This window comes from Beta vulgaris, chromosome 7 (assembly GCF_026745355.1).
Source record: "Beta vulgaris subsp. vulgaris cultivar EL10 chromosome 7, EL10.2, whole genome shotgun sequence".
Classification (NCBI taxonomy): domain Eukaryota; kingdom Viridiplantae; phylum Streptophyta; class Magnoliopsida; order Caryophyllales; family Amaranthaceae; genus Beta; species Beta vulgaris.
In genome coordinates this window covers 39,311,215-39,329,227 of record NC_079208.1, presented here as the reverse complement: position 1 = coordinate 39,329,227, position 18,013 = coordinate 39,311,215, and the positions used below count along the sequence as shown (strand labels likewise).

The 18,013-nt window shown below is 36.2% G+C and overlaps 1 protein-coding gene across 1 annotated transcript; it reads right to left on the bottom strand.

Annotated features, from left to right (window-relative positions):
- Window positions 1-1,028: 1,028 nt before the first annotated feature.
- Window positions 1,029-2,978, bottom strand: LOC104899343 (glycine-rich cell wall structural protein 1). Its single transcript, XM_048634030.1, has one exon. The coding sequence runs from the start codon at window positions 2,976-2,978 to the stop codon at window positions 1,029-1,031; it is 1,950 nt and encodes a 649-aa protein (XP_048489987.1).
- Window positions 2,979-18,013: the final 15,035 nt, after the last annotated feature.

Below are 18,013 nucleotides of genomic sequence, written 5' to 3'. Positions count from 1 at the left end.
AAGAAATTTGTTTTGAATGATGTATATAGTCGATTCAATAAGTTTTCTATTCAATGCAAATGTTTAGTAATAAAAAAAAAAAACTGTGTTTACATATAATAATGTGATATTCATAGATGTTTAAATATTTGTTGTGGTACAAAAGCTTATTGAGATCAATAGAGTATTAGAGAGAAAGAAACCAAGAGATCAGAAGATATATAACAAAAAATGAATGATATATATTGAAAAAAAAATTATAACATGTTTGAGTCTATGATCTTGTCGGGTATCAATTAGGTATGGTTGATCTCATGATGGGTTTCAGACAGATTTGGATACTAACCCTCTCAGGCCGAACTAGGTTCAAGTCGATTCATTATCAGGTCGACCCACGTGCCGAGTCTATGTTTTACTCCTCTGGCTAACCCCCACATAACTTTTATCTTTAACAATGAATCAATGAGGTCCACATGCGCTATTACATATTTCTTCCATTGAATGGCACCAATTTTATAGCTTTACTTTCAAGTTCAACTTGGTTATAATCAAGTTTTTATGCACTTACCCGTATTGATCAGACTTACTTGGATTTTATTGCATCTTATTTTTATGATTTATTCTTAACTTATTAAAACTTGTCTGAATTTATATTTTCAAGGTAAACATAACGTATCCTTAGAGAATATTAACTGAAACACTTAAAGGAGTTAAGAGAAATATTAAATATTTTTCTTTTTTGAAAATATATCAGTTTACACATGCAATAAATCAAACATACAGATGTTAAGTTACTTGTATAGTATCAAGTACTCCATTTTCCTAACACCATCTTAATTGCCATATAAAGGCTTATTGTTATGCGTATATATAGAAAACTATGTAAATAATTCAGACTAAGATAAACTGAATCTTAAAAAGAAAATTTTAAGACATCATCAGTGACTTGCTTATAGTAACAAACTATCACAATATATCTACGGAGTAACCTTGTCGACATTATGATAGTCACCTCTACCATGAACGATAGTCTTTTAACCAACACTGCCTCATCCTCTAGTAGTAGTGCCACCTCCAACACTACCACCACCACCACCACCACCACTGACTCCACCTCCAGCACCAATACCTCCACCAGTTCCAACACCACCACCACCAACTCCAATGCTTCCACCACCTCCAATTCCACCACCTCCACCAATTCCACCACCTCCTCCAATTCCGCCACCAACTCCCCCTCCAACTCCACCACCAACACCTCCTCCGCCACCACCACTACCTCCAACTCCACCGCCTCCACCACCTCCACCACCGCCTCCTACCCCACCACCTGCTCCAATTCCACTACCAACTCCACCACCACCACGTCCTCTACCTCTTCCACCGCCACCACCTCCGGCGCCACCTCCAACACCACCCCCTACTCCACCTCCTGCACCAACAGCTCCTCCAGCTCCACCTCCTGCACCAACAGCTCCTCCAGCTCCACCTCCAGCACCAATACCGCCGCCACCACTACCTCCAACTCCACCACCTATACCACCTCCAACACCGCCTCCTAGTCCGCCACCTGCTCCAGTTCCACCACCAACTCCACCTCCACCACCACCGCCACCTCCTCTACCCCTTCCACCACCGCGTGTCGTCCCACCACCTCCGGCACCCACACCTCCTCCAACGCCAACACCACCCCCAAGTCCACCTCCCGCACCAATACCTCCCCCTGCTCCACCTCCAGCACCAACACCGCCACCACCACTTCCTCCAACTCCTCCACCAGCACCACCTCCAACACCGCCCCCTACCCCACCACCTGCTCCTATTCCACCACCAACTCCACCTCCACCTCCAATTCCTCCACCACCACTGCCACCTCCTCCACCCCTTCCACCACCGCGTGCCGTCCCACCACCTCCGGCACCCACACCTCCTCCAACGCCTACACCACCCCCTACTCCACCTCCTGCACCAATACCTCCACCTGCTCCACCTCCAGCACCAACACCGCCACCACCACTTCCTCCAACTCCACCGCCTACACCACCTCCAACACCGCCACCACCACTTCCTCCAACTCCACCCCCTACACCACCTCCAACACCGCCCCCTACCCCACCACCTGCTCCTATTCCACCACCAACTCCACCACCACCTCCAATTCCTCCACCACCACTGCCACCTCCTCTACCCCTTGCACCACCTCCGGCACCCACACCTCCTCCAGCCCCAACACCACCCCCAACGCCACCTCCGGCACCAACACCTCCACCAGCCCCACCTCCAGCACCAACACCGCCACCACCACTTCCTCCAACTCCACCGCCTAGACCACCTCCAACACCGCCCCCTACTCCACCACCTGCTCCGATTCCACCACCACCTCCAGCACCTACACCTCCTCCAGCGCCAACACCTCCTCCCCCTCCCCCACCTCCTCCTCTTCTAACACCACCACCTCCAACTCCAACACCTCCCCCGGCTCCACCTCCAACACCACCACCTACTCCACCACCTCCCGCTCCACCACCTCCTCCAATTCCGCCACCAACTCCACCTCCAGCACCAATACCACCTCCACCTCTAGCACTACCACCACCTTGTCCTCCGCCACCACCTCCAACTCCAATACCTCCCCCTGCTCCACCTCCAAAACCACCACCTACTCCTCCACTACCTCCCCCTCCAACACCCCCTCCACCACTACCTCCTCCTCCAACACCACCTCCACCACTACCTCCTCTTCCAACACCTCCTCCACCACTACCGGAGCCCCAACTACCTCTTCCTCGACCACCATGTCTTCCTTGATAATAACCACATCCATTATTTTGGCCCTCACTCCCAACACAAACTCCTACATGGCCTTTATCTCTAATAGTGTATTGAGTTTTTAAAGCAACCTCTTCCTTAAGTGATCTTCCTTGTACTATTCCTATAAACTCAAAATGCATACATAATAGTACAACAGACATACTAAGACATAATGAAGACCTTCCCATAGTTTTTACTACACTTCACCGTACTCAAATGTGTTTAGTATTTCAAGACGTACGTTTCTTTTTGTGGGTTTTTTTGAAACTTAATGCAGAAATCGCTGGCTAGATATACCAATGAAAGCTTTAATGTTGTGTACTTGATTTTGCTGCGCATGAACCTCATATTTATACTAAGAGGACGATGGGAAGGACTATTGACATGCGGGTGTACGTGTTAAGTTGGGGGTTGGGGCTCATACGTCTTTTGACTTTCTTATTTTGGCAAGGGGGCAGCATATAATGCGATATTTCTAGTAAGTAGTTGCAAACTTTGGTTTACCAGTAGTAAGTGTTGAGATGGCACGTCTTTGTAGTTACTAGATTGACAATATTAGCCATATACACTGTGTACGTGCTTGTCGAAATTAAAAATATATAAAAAAAAAAGCACATAATAGTGCTGGGCACTAAGATATTAGTGGTACGTGTGCTATTAAGTAGTTTATAATGGCAAATTCAACAACGTACAGTGCTAGGCACTAAGTTAAAAAGTGGAAATTCTTGTTGTTGGGGTTTCAGAATTTACCATCTGTACACGTAGAAAAATCTAGTGTTGGCTTCCCCCAACAACTAAAATTCACGGATAACAAATCTTGTAGATGAAACACACTAACTTAACAACAATATAGGTAATTTTAGCATACTACCAATCGGTTTGGGAGTAATATATTGTTATAACTAATAACAATAATGAGTTTCTACGTAATTCCGTGAAGGAAGTATCATGCTAATATCCTTGATATAATTTGTCCGTCTCTAGAAATTTTTTTATCTTCATAATATTACTATTTTGGAGGTGGCCAATATAGATTTTAGAAGAAAAACAACCGTTTTGAGATCCAGTCTCATTTCTATAAGAATTGACATGAGACTCTTTCAAAAAATTATATATATACTAATGCATCTTGAAGATATTTGTGCTTATATCATCTATTAATAACTCATATACTATTACTAGCTACTTAAAATATGCCATAAAAGTTATCACTAAATAGAATAAGAAGTACTAGTATGTAATATTAACTATATAATTTATACTAAAAGACGCCATTAAACAAAAAACGGTGTCACGTGGTACTCTCTTACGATGAACCACATGCATCCATATTATATAGGTGGCAAACGGATCAAACGGGTCGGGTCAAAACGGATCGGTCATGATCGGGTCAACTTTTTGTTCGGGTTATGTTCGGGTCGGGTTCGTTCGGGTACGGGTTAATATCGGGTCCATGAGATTTCGGGTAATGTCGGGTAAACAAAAATAGTAAATACATTGTATAACCTTTGATCATGCGACTTAAAACTTAAATAGTAAAGTATTAACCACGAAACCAAATTATATTTAGTGTTATCATTTTAGAGTAAAATATTAATAAATGAAAATTATAAGTACCCGTAATTTAGCTCGGACATAAAAATTAGTTATTATTATTAAATAGCGTGAATAAGAATTGCAATCCGTCACATGTTACCACCCTCACAAACGTTGAAATAACACACACACATATAGGGGCGAGATCACATGAAAAATGAGAATGAATCTCAACCACATGATTGGATTAGAGTTACAACACTTGTTCATTAGAAGCATACTCCCTTAAAAAATTTTAAGCCCAATTTTTTTTTTTCTTTTTTTGAATTTTTTTTTCTAATAGTCCTATTTTTTTGTTACATCACTTTTTCATTAGAGTTACATTACTTATTCATAAGATGTATAGCGCGTAAAATTCATTCTCATTTCTCATGCAAGTATGCATTCGCATATGAACTCACATATATATATATATATATATATATATATATATATATATATATATATATATATATATATATATATATATATATATATATCAGTAATCAAAATAAAGAAAAGGTCATGGTCATCAATTTTAACTTAAACATTCATTATTCAATTTTTTTAATGGTCAATCTCTATTAGCAATTACACCTCAACACTATTTATTTACTTATAGATAGCAATTTTCATAAGAAAGGTTAAGAAAAGTCGCAACTTCAATTTTTGCATCATTTTCTAATATTCCAACTGATAAAACTTATATCAATAAACATCATATCAGCTTCTAACCCCGGGTACAAAGATTTATAATTTGAAGAATTTTGTAAATTTAAATTAAACAACACAATTCGGATTTGAGATTACTTTATAAGATAGTTTGTTTGATTGTTTTTCAACAATTCATCCATTTTGTAACATTTGCTTTTTCACGTAATCCAACGCACTTCTTTAATCATTAATATCTTTAGTTATGCATACGTAAAAAATAAAAAAAAAAGTTATAATTTAATAGTATGCGTCGAGACGAATCTAACAAGATCTCACTTGACTATGTTTTTCTTTATATAATGACGATAAATTGTAATCAAAATTGATCAATGAATAGTGTCATTTCACCCAATGTTCCATTTAAAACAGAACGGAAGAAGTATATATATTCCAATTGGTCTTATAAGAGACTGTCTATTTTTAATTTAAAATTAGACAACGGTCCAAATTTAATATTAAGCAGAGAATGGAACACCTTTATGAATATATATAATGACTACTTTTATCTATTTGGTAACCAGTTTAATCTATTTATCAATCACATTCTTTAATACATCTAGTGACTAGTTTAATACATTTAGTGACTAATTTAATCCATTCGTCAAGAATTGTCTATAGTAGTTCAAGATTAAAAGGAAACAAAAGGACGGAGAAGAGAGGAACAATTAGGTTGGTGCGAGATGTTTAGGGATAGTATTAAGTCAGATTAAGATCAAATTAAATGAGCTTATTAGAAATGTGTAGGTCTGGATTTGTCTTATTCTACGCTAAAAGTTAGACCGCTTATTCTAATAATTTGTGTGAAAATTGTAATTTAAATCTATAAGCACCTAATTTTAATCTCATACAAATTTATATTTCATCTTATTTTATAATAAAAAAAACTCAGTATTTATTAAATAAAATGCAATGACTTAAGATATCACCCATATTCAGAAGTAATTCCTTTTTTCAAAAGACATTATCTCATTCTTATAATAAAGTTTTATAAGTCAATGTTACATGAAAATTTGCCAATAATTCACGATTGAAAAATCCTAACCGTTGTCAAACATTTTAATGATGGCCACTTTCCATCGTGGTAGACAAATTTTGTGCTGGTTATAGTCATTTTTACAACTTGCTCTATTGATCGACATCTCTCCCTAATCCCTATGGTTGACAACTCCTCGACATTTCAATTACTACTTATTTTGCTATACTTCTTTGAAATTTCTTTACTTGGTTCTTAAACTGATTTTAGGATGGAGTTAAGGGTGTTCACGAGCCGAATCTAGACCGGACATGTTCAGACCCGATTCGGCTGGAAACTAGTTGAAGTCAAGCTTGACTCAAGCTCGAAACTCGACCAACCTCTAATATTTGGGCTCGGCTCAAGCTTGACATGACAAAGTTCAAGGTCGGCTCGAGGCTCAGTTTGAAACTTAGTTTAAAAAGTTGGGCTTACACATACGCCCAAGTCAGCAACTAAAACTACACTTAGGCAGTAGCCCCAACTGTATAAGGCAAGTATGCCCAATAAAGTAGGTGAGCTTGTTCACTCACCCACCATATGCTTTTATAACTTGGTTTTCCTCTTAGCATTGCTAAAATTTCAATGCGAGACTCCATGGTTTGTTGAAGGAAAACAAACTCATCCTGCCCATACTTTCATAATTTGGTTTTCCCTCTTAACATTGCTAAATTTTTAATGTGGGAATCCATGTTTTGTTAAAGTCATCTTACATATGTTTTATAACTTAGTTTCCCTCTTGGTGTTGCTGAAATTTCAATGTGGGACTCCATCTTTTGTTTAAGAGAAAAACTCACCATACATAATGTTTTATAACTTGGTTTCCCTCTTAACTTCAATAAAGTTTCAATGTGGGATCGACTTCATGTTTTATTCAAAAAACTTCCAACCTTGTAACAACAAGACTCTAAGTGCATTTAAATAATAAATTAAATAAATAATCAAATATTTTAAAATATAATTCATTCCTTTTGTGAAAAAAATAGAGGATAAAGTTTGTTTTCCAACCAAGGAAAATAAGAAAATAGAGGATAGAGGAGTATTAGCTATTTATAAAGAAAATAAGATTGATGTTTACTCCCTCCATTTCATTTTAATCTGCACACTTACACTTTTCATGCATGCCAATGCAAAAACTTTGAGGACATATATCTTTAGTTTTGTATTTGTAAAAATTACAAAAAGTACATATGAATAAAATACATGTTATGATGAATCTAACAATATCCCACATGACTATATTTTCATCCGCATATAAATCACAAATGATGGTCAAAGTGAAATTTTTGAATAGTGCAAAATGTCAAAGTGTGTAGATTAAACAGAGGGAGTATTTTATTGACCAAAGTGGGACTTTAGTGCCTAGTTGAGTTCTATTTAAGGCCCAAATTATTGGATTACATATTAAAATATAAATAGTAATGTAAATTTTATCGAATGTGTTTGCGAGCTTTCAAGCCTAACTCTATTAGGCTCAGGCTCAACTCGTTAAGGTCTCGAGCCGATCCCGAAGTCAAATCGAATTTTGACCGAGCTTTGGCCGACCCGAATTCGAATAGTTTGCGAGCCGTCCTGACTCGTTACCAACCGTAGATGGAGTTATGTTGAATATGAGGCTCATAAATTATGTAATCATTGAATACTATTGACTAACTCAAAGATATATAGAACATTATGAGAACGATGATAGATAATCTAAGAGAAATAATGTGGAAATCTAAGACACAACAAGAATGTCATCCTTTTCCGTCTGGAAAAAGCGGACGCTAAAAACACGGGATCGGACGCTAAAGTTATTAGCGTCCGTCAACGGACGCTAAAAATTTAGCGTATGAATTTTCAAATTAATTAGCGTCCACCTCTAAAGCCGGATGCTAAATTTGAAAATTCAGACGGTAATTTTCTTTCTTTTTTTTCAAATGTAATGTTCCAGCTTGTATTTGTATGGTGCAATGTTGAGACTTGTTAGTAACCACTTTTCATTGATTATTGTGTTGGGTCAGACTTGTCACTATCAAATATAATAATGCAAATTTAGAGGAAAAATTATAATTATTATATATGTAATAAAAGTAATTACAATATAAATAGAAAGGATAAATCAAAATTTGTGACACTAGTGGAAAAATGAAGAAGGCCAGCGCTGAAAAAGGCATGTAGGGCTGCGCTTTTTGACAGCAGCCCTTCACTTTTTAAGTAGGGCTGCGCTAGAAAAGCGCAGCCCTTCCTACCAAAAAAAAAATTAAAAAAAAAAATTTTTTTTTCGACATTTTTTTACTCATAATCTCACATTTTCTGAAATTAAACAGAAGAGAAGAGAAACGAAAATGAAAATACTAAACCCAAAACAAAAAAAAAAAATGAACGAAACGAAAATGAAAAAAAGGAACAAAAACTAATATACTAAAGAGAAGAAATTATAAATCTAAAAATACAAGAACATTAATCAAAACAAAGATGAAAATACAAGAATATTAATCAAAACAAAGAGAAGTATACAAAAACATTAATCAAAACAAAGAGAAGTATACAAGAACATTTAATCAAAACAAAGAGAAGTATACAAGAACATTATAGATCTGAAAATACAAGAACTACCTCCAAACATTAACCTAATAATGTTTAAATACATAAAACAAAACCCTAATACATAATTAAGGAAAAAAAAAATTCGGAAAAACTTAAAATGGCTATTTGGAGGCTTAAACGAACTCGGATGGCTTAAAAAGCCTAAACATCACAGCATAGCAGTGAGTTTGACTCGTTGGCCCGTTCCGCTTCCGAAAAAGTATCACAATAGGCAATCGGACTCCGTCGGCATGATTACTGCAAATCATTTCAGTGTTTTTGTCGCAACGTTTCTGGGAGTTTTTGAGAGAGAAGAGAGGATGAGAGAGAAGGAGGAGGGACGTGAGAGAAGGAGGAAAAGGAATAATAAGGGACGTGAGAGAGGAGAGAGAAGAATGAGGGATATATTTGACGAATCCCGCTTAATATTTGAAGCCTGCGAACTTTTTTATTTCAAATTTTTTTAGGAAGAGCTCCGCTTTTTTAAAAAGCGCAGCCCTTCCTGCGCAGCCCTTTCTGTTTTTTCCCCTAGTGTGAATAATTTACAACCTTACTTAAATAAATAATAACAAAAAATCTATCTAATACATTAGAAAGAAATCATTTCTTCTTCAATATATAAATCTTCAATCTTCAACCTTTCCAAAGTCATCCTAAAATCAAACAAACCTGCAAAAGAAAAAAAATTCACAATTAGAAACAGAAAAAAAACAAAGAACCTGCCATTTAAGAAGCAACTAAATTCACAAATCACGAAAATTTCTACACCAAATAAAACCATTTACATTGCTGTTAATAATTTCTACACCAAAATTCACAAATCACCACAACAACAAAACAAATCAAAACATCCGATTTAAGAAACAACTAAATCCGCGAAAAACCAAACCCAGTAAACTTTTCATCACCAATATAATTGATTCCTTAATTACAATTATAATCACACATAAAACAAAAAAAATCAAAAAAAGCAACAAGCCAACTCGAATCAGGTAAAACAAATTGAGTGTTATGAAGAAACGAGGAGAGAGAATTGGGGTTGGTGTCTTGGTGATGAAGCTCCAGATTGAAAGGAACCAGGTTGAGTGCTTAATCTGGGACCCGGAGGAAAAAACTCAATTGCAGGCCCTTGTAAGACAGAAGTTTATATTAGTAATAGCAATTAAGTATCTATTTCATACATTAATCTGGATTGGTTTCTTAACATGAAGAACAAAGCTTAAGGAGGTGTTTTTGGTAGCAAGATGGTTGCTCATGTTTCTACGAATAGTAGCAATTGTGCTGCTTATACTCCACTAAAGAACACTAGAATTCTCTACTAAAGCACGGATGTTCTTAATCAGCCTTCCATTTTGTCCACCATAATCCCAAAGCTAGAAGTATGGTGTCTCCAACTTCTACAGATATATCTATCCAAGACATGGGAGCTGTACATACAATTTTATATAGTAATCAAAAGCTCAGAAGAAACAGAATGTTAAATGGGTTGCCTAACAAGAACTTAAACCCATTTCATGACACAGGGATGCTCAGTTTGCTGTCAGATGTCTTGTACAAGTTCCAGCCTGAATCTAGACATTTAAATGAGCATGTTACTCATGTTAACCACTCAATGGAACAAGTTGACAAACTTAACCAAAACCCTCTAGTTTTCAGCTCAGTTTCAGTTGAATGGTCATGACAAGTCAACTTTTGCCACAAAAAGAACTCAAAAATGAAAAAGGAAAACTTGCTTTGCGGTGTATATACAAAGTTTCCAAATAGCAAAGACTTGCTCGTTTGACATGTGGTTATTACTTTTTAATGAAGTTAATTATATCTCCTATCACTAATTTGCAAATACTTCATTGCAATGTTTTCACCACATTTTTTTCCTACTGAGCCAACACAGGCTATAGGAACTTCATATATACAGGAAATGCATCTTATACAAAAAACAATGTAAATGGTCAAAGAGAAACTATCAGCATCAGGAACCATATGAACTATAAAGTTGGTATTCTGTAACATCTCAAGCATACCTTAGCAATTTTTACAAGCTCATCATGGTTGTCATGACCATAGAAGAATGGCTCTTCCGAAAAATCTAAGGAATAGTCATAGTCTTGTAAATCAACAAGAAGTTATGGCCCCTTAAAGTATCTGCAAACATGGCATTACATTAAAATCATTGTGAAGTTTCATTGTTATAAAATGCACATCAAGTAAAAGTCCAGTTCCAGATATAGTGAAACATAGAATGAATAGAAGTAAATCTACCTCAATGAAGTAAAGTTATTCATAGCAACATCTACTATAGCCTTGACATAAACATAGACATATCGATATCTCATACAAGTTTCAACAGCGAAAACGAAGATCCAAAAACGAAGATCCAAAAACGAAAATTGAAAACAAAAATTCAAAAACTAAAAATTTATAAAACGATAATTCAAAAACTGAAAATTTAAAACCAAAAATGAAAATTCAAAAAACGAAAATTAAGAAACTGAAAATTTAAAAAGCGAAAATTAAAAAGTTGAAAATTGAAAAACGAAAATCCAAAAAGGAAAATTCAGAAACGAAAATTGAAAAATGAAAATCCAAAAACTGAGAATTCAAAAACTGAAAATCCAAAAATGAAAATTCAAACGACAATTAAAAATAAAATAAAATATACCTGATAAAGAAGCGGCGGTGATACTTGAAGACGGCGATGATGCTCAGAGACAGAAGCGGCGACGATGCAACCAACTGAACAAAACCCTAACCACAACCAACTAAACAAAAATACCAGATCTAAACGAGATAAATAACGAAAACCACAATTTTTCTGAGGAAAATGAATAGTTAGACAGGAAAGAATTGAGGTGAGAGAGAATTGAGTGAGACAAGCGGCGGTATGAAGTTATGGACAGACGCTTTGGTCGATTGATTTTGGTAAGACCAATAAACTAGCGTCTGCCAACGGACGCTAATATACTTAACGGACGCTAATTATTGTCTGTTTTTGTAAATGGACGCTAATTAGCGTCTGTTTATAATGACGGACGCTAAAAAACAAGAAAGCAGACGCTAATCTACGTCTGTCATATATCATACACTAATTTTGAATTTACCGTCCACTTATACTGTCGGACGCTAAATTTAGATGCTAAAAAGGCAGATTCTTGTTGTGAGAATTGACAGGAAAACCAAGAAACTCTACACTAGGACTTTGATATTGTGAGCAAAAGTGGCCAATGGGTGGTTCGGGTGGGGTGGGCCATAGGTTGGGCTAACTCGTCATGGCCCTGAACGTGACCATTTGCTTAGCGGGCAATTTGCTCAACCCATAATGATCTATTTTGGGCTTTTGCGGTTCATGGAGCGGGTTTAATTAGCGGGCCAATGGTTTGATAGGTTGGATGGGGCTAGTAGGTGTTTTTATAAAGGAAAACTATTTTAACAAATTAATTAAGCATGAGTCAATGAGTAATGTAATGAAATATTAATATATAACATTTATTGTAAAATTTTGGCCTAATGATTTTTATTATCATAAAATTAAATACTTTAACACTTGGAAAGCAATTTAAATAAATAACAATTAGTAATCTTCAAGATCAATAACATTTATTTTGTTGTTGTTATATCTTACCCATCACCTCCACCTCTTTTCCACGATCTTTCTATCCTAAACAGGGGGGGGGGGGGGGAGCGCTCCTCCATATGACGGAGTGAGTGCGCGCTCTCTGTACAACTAATCAATGAGCATTTTTTACTCTATCTCCACTTTAATTGCTTTATTTTAATTTTTTTCATTAGATTAGCTATTAATTGCATAGTTTGAATATTTGTGGTATATTTTGTTTAGTTAAATGTTAGATTAGTGTTTAATATCATGTTATCGTGCTTATGGAGTAGTTTGTGGGATAGGGTTTGGGTAAAAACAAACTATGATTGAATTGGGCATATGAGATTAGATTTAGAGATTTCTGCGACTATATTATTGCTTGCTTTACTCTATGTTGCATTATCTTTGATCACTTAGATGTTGTATTAGATTGAAGTAGATGGATTTATAGGTTGGCATGAGCGTGTGACCTATTGATTTCTATTGTTGACTTAAGTTTAATTGAACATTGAGATATGTTATAATGGATGAGAGCCCTTAGCTTAGTTGATGTCTTTGAGAATTTATCTGCTTATGAGAGTAGGATGGGAGTTGTGTGTTGGGTCAATAGTTAATTCATGTAGTGTTCATACATTATCTCTATGCTTGATATTCTTATGTCTATTTCATGATTAGTTGGTATTTAATGCCATCTCCTAATTTTAGTTATCTTTGATATTTATCGTAAATACATTTTGGTGTTCCTTAGTCCTTGTGGAAAATTGACCTTTGCTTAGCAATTGTATTAGTCATGGAACACTCTTTACTGAAGAACTCGCTTTCGCTCGCTACTCAAAGCTTTTTTTAGGCCGTGTAAGAGGTGTAAGCCTCGAAAGCCTTCTTACTTAGCTTAATGGTTACGTAGGTTTTGTTTGACTTTATGAGATTAATAACGACCTAGTTTTTCCAATCTCGGGCCCATTGAACAATTTCACGGTTTTCACAGTTCTGGATTGGGCTATTCACGGGTCTGACCCCACAACTCAAAAGACGGGCTACACTGGGTGGGTTGGATCGGCCCGCAACGTTGGTCACCTCTAATTGTGAGTATATATGTATACATTTGATACAGAACTTCCCCAGAAACCTCTATCCAGAGATCTCTTCATAAGTACTAAAATGTGTTTATAGACATAGTGTACATAAGTTGGCAAAAATAAGATGCTTCATTGGAAAAACCCAGCTTCTGTGGACGCGTAAAACGTCCTAATTAATCTACTTTCTGTAGCATATGCGTGAGTGCGATAGTGCACTACCGTCTGGCGCACGCATAACATTGTGCCTTAAGCTAATTCACACTCCTGTACTCTGTGCCTCCAGCGATGTTCCAAGCTTCAACTAGATAAAAGTATATAAGAGAAAGTCAATTACTTCAATGCATTAATCAAGAATGAGAAAGCCTTTTTAAATAGGCATTACACTTACTGTGAGAAGTAAACGTGGCCCACTATCTAAACTAATTGCAAACAAATAGCAACAACTCAATCTTAACTGACCCACTAAACAAACCCACTAAATCATTCATTCCTAAATTACTAGAAAGTCAAACAACAAACTTAACAAACTTTGAAGCACTAGTAATGCTAATTATCCAACATACCCCCTTGATTCAAAGTTGCAGACTCCCATCTGCATTCGGAAATCTTCATGTTTTGCTGATGCTAACGACTTGGTCAGAACATCAGCTACTTGCTGATTAGTGCCACAAAAGTTTAATGTAATTGTTCCTTGTGCAACCAAATCACGAACAAAATGGTGACGTATATCAATGTGCTTTGTTCGACTATGAAAAACAGCATTCTTCGTCATAGAGATTGCTGAAATATTGTCACAGTACAATTCCGTAGCACCCTGCTGCTCTTGAAGGAAATCAGCTAACAACCTTCTTAGCCATATAGCTTGACAAGCTGCTGAAGTAATTGCTGCGTACTCAGCTTCGGAAGAGGATAATGTCACTGTACTTTGTTTTTTTGAGGACCAAGAGATAACACCGGAGCCAAGAGTAAAAAGATACCCGGAAGTGCTTTTTCTGTCATCACGAGAACCGGCCCAATCACTATCACAGTAGCCAACCAATCTCATGCCTTGAACTTTGTTGTACCAAATCCCAAAATTCGGTGTACCAGCAACATATTGTAGTATTCTCTTCACAGCTCCGAGGTGGTGTTTTGTCGGATTATGCATAAACCTCGAAACTACACCAACTGAGTGTGCGATGTCAGGTCTAGTATGTGAGAGATAGTTAGTCCACCCACCATACTTCTATAGCACTTTGCATTCGCTGCTCCACTACCATCATTTGTCGACAACTTCTCATTCACATTCATTGGAGTACATGCTGATTTGCACTCCGTCAAGTTGAACCTTTTGACAAGATCCATGGCAAATTTCCTGTTGGTTGTGCTTCAAAGAGAGTTAGTTCCTTAATCAAAATAATGTATTACGTGGATTAACTTAGTCAAAGTTAGTTGCTATTAATTAGGAAGTCAGTAGCTTGGAGCATATATCATTACGTGGTTAAGTATCAAAGAGTTAGTGGAGTAGTGTTAGTGGGTTGTGTTCCTAAACTATAGGACCATTAGTTAGGTTAATTTCTTTTGCTATTTAATGCATTGTGTATGTCGAACTTCTTAATGGAGATTATTAGTATTTTGCTTGAGTTAATACTTTTCAGTTTCTCTGTATTTTTCTCTTATTCTCCTCCATCTCCATAAACTAACACAACTTAAGCACCATTCTACCTTATTTCTATCACTTATTTCGTTTGAAGTAACACCACAAACCGCAACAATAAATTTAACAAAGAATTGGTACTTGAAAGTTCTATGTTACATACTAATCTAGAGAAAAGCTACAGTACATATGTTACGTCTTGGATAGCATACATGAACGCAATCTTTTATGTCTTTGATTACAACGGCTGGAGATCATAACTTATAATTCACATGGGATAGGATTTCAATAAATAGTTGCTAAATCAATTCTAATCCTAATAAGTCGTGTTGGAACAAGGAATGAGTCAGCTGGAGCAGAGTTGATTCTACAACTACCCCTATAATACAAATGACATCAAATACGGAATCATAAATATGATTAGAAAGCAAAACCATGCTCATGGAATGATTTTACATTAGGTACACCTAAACCAAAGTTTAAGAACATTCATGTATCTGTAGAGCATAAATTTAGATAACACTTGAGTTTACAAAGGAGATTGTAATGCAACAAAAAGAATACTCAAGCAAAAAAGGTAGTTCACGCGTTATTACCAAAACATGTACTATAAAAAAAAGATTATATTATACAGGAAATATAAATGATGAATAAAAATACCCTGGATCAGAGTTGGTGCAGAACCCTATGGGATAAATTTTGGTTAATCTCAATTCTCAAACATACACTATTATTAAGATTTAAGGGCTATATTGACACTAAAGTAGCGAAAAGAAAAGAAAAATATATGGAGCATGTTTCAGTGAGATCTTCCACAAATATATTCAATTAATCACTAGCCGTGAAATTATAAAAACCGTATACCTCATATAAATTTTCCCACCGAAACCTCAATGATAATATGTGGATGTTTATTTTGAGGTTTGTCATTGTATACCTCATATAATTTTTTGCCACAGAAACCTCTACTATGTCCAGAAGAGTATGCTTAATTATGATTGCAATAAAACTGAGAGGATATCACAGGATCATAGTCCATAGGCTTTTTGGAGGGTGAAGTTTGTCTTATCATCCTCCCTCCATCTCAAAAAGTTAGCAAATTTATAGCTGGTTATATGTGCTAGAGGTGACAGTTTAGCGGGGTCCTTTATCTTACATGCCTAAAAAAATTAGGAGGATAAACTTGTGGCTGCCAAATGATTAATGTATAAGCTTTAAAAATTATTATTAATGTTTGTGTTTTGTTGTAACTTGTAAGTGTGTTCTTAGTTTCTTACATAACAAAAACATTTTTTCGGGTCCAAGTTCTAAGAGAAATTTTACCGAATTCCCTATAGGATCTTTACAAAGTGTATTTAAATTTACTTCTTGCTACTTTGCAAGCTGAGTATATGAAGCCATAACGAAAGAATGCATTGAAATAAGCGGCATCACCAAACAATATAAAGAGTTCTACTAGGAGCAGTGACGTATACACGAATTATAGGATGGGGGTACGGATGAGAAAAAATCAAATAAAACAAAATACAATACTTGAGTTGATTAACGATTAAAAATTCAAATCAAAATACAATGCCAATATCAATTAATGATTCAAATTACAACTAATTGAAACGACAAAATACATAAGTTTCAAATAAGTAAATAGTGCACAACATTCCGGCCTTCTGGCTTCTCTACTTTCATAAGCATATTAGAGGTATTAATAGTGCCCATAATTCAAGTAATCTCTAATTTCAATTCAAGTAATCTCAATTTCATATTTCACAATTGCACAACATTTAAATTTCATTTTTAAAATTTCTTATTTCAATTTAAAATATCAATTCACATCAAAATGAGAAGTCTATAATTTATGAATTAGCAGAAATAAAACAATTAAAAAAAGGAAAGTGGCGAACTACTGGCTACTAGGCACTGGTTTTGCGGTTCTGGCCTTCTAGCTTATGAGATCTGGCGACTGGCGATGGCGAGTGTGGCCGGTGGGCGGTGGCGTCACGGCGACAAGAAGAACTACGGGCTCCGGCAATGTGGCGACAAGAAATCAAGAAGAACTCCTGCAGACCGGCAGTCGGCAAAGGCGAAAAAGAAAGAAACAGAGAGAAAATAAAAAATATGAGCGAGGGAGAAAAAAGGAAACGTTAGACTGACCAAGTGACCAGAGGACAAAGAAAGAAAGGGAGTAGCCAAGTAGGGGACGCGTGAGCGAGTAATGAGGAGCGTTGTCACTTTGTCAATCTTGAGCAACGGTTTTTTTTTTTTCTTTTTACTTGTATTTCCTTCAATTTGTTTTTTGAAAATGGGGGTACATCTATACCCACTATACCCCTGTAAATCTACCACTGACTAAGACGTGGTCTGTGGGAGGAAGAATAGCCAACCGCTTGCCTTAGCTCCACGAAATATATTAGATTATGATATGATGCAACTTGGTCTTGAATCATTGCCAAGTAAGTTGAATACAACTTTACTATTTCCTAATAAAAAAACACCACTTTACTTTATGATGTACTTTGTATCAATGTAAACCCTTTTGTTAGATAATATAAACTCTATAATCTTGAAATATTCCAATTAAACAATATATATATATATATATATATATATATATAGATTTGGGCTCATATGAGAACACCTATATTATGTGAGAACAAAAATATATGTGAGAATCAACCTGAACCGTTGGATTACTTGAATCTAACGAGTCATATTCCACCCGTACCATTAAAGTGCTCCATCCTTTCCCTTTCCTCAACCTATTCCAAATTTACAAGCTGCCACAAATTTCAACCTCCATCAGAGACTTTCTAAGTTGTTGAGCTTTGCTTAATCTCCATCGAAGCCGCAAAATTCTGGAAACTTAGAGCTTGAAGCTCCATTGCAACTCGGACGAGAATCTTAATCGTCGCACCATTGAAGCTCCACGAAGGCTGGTGATTTTCGTCAAATTTACAAAACTAAGATGTAGAGCTTAAAGCTCCACTGAAGGTGCTTCATTAAAAAGCTATTTTTTTGGGGATTTTGAAACTCTACATTTTTAAACCAAT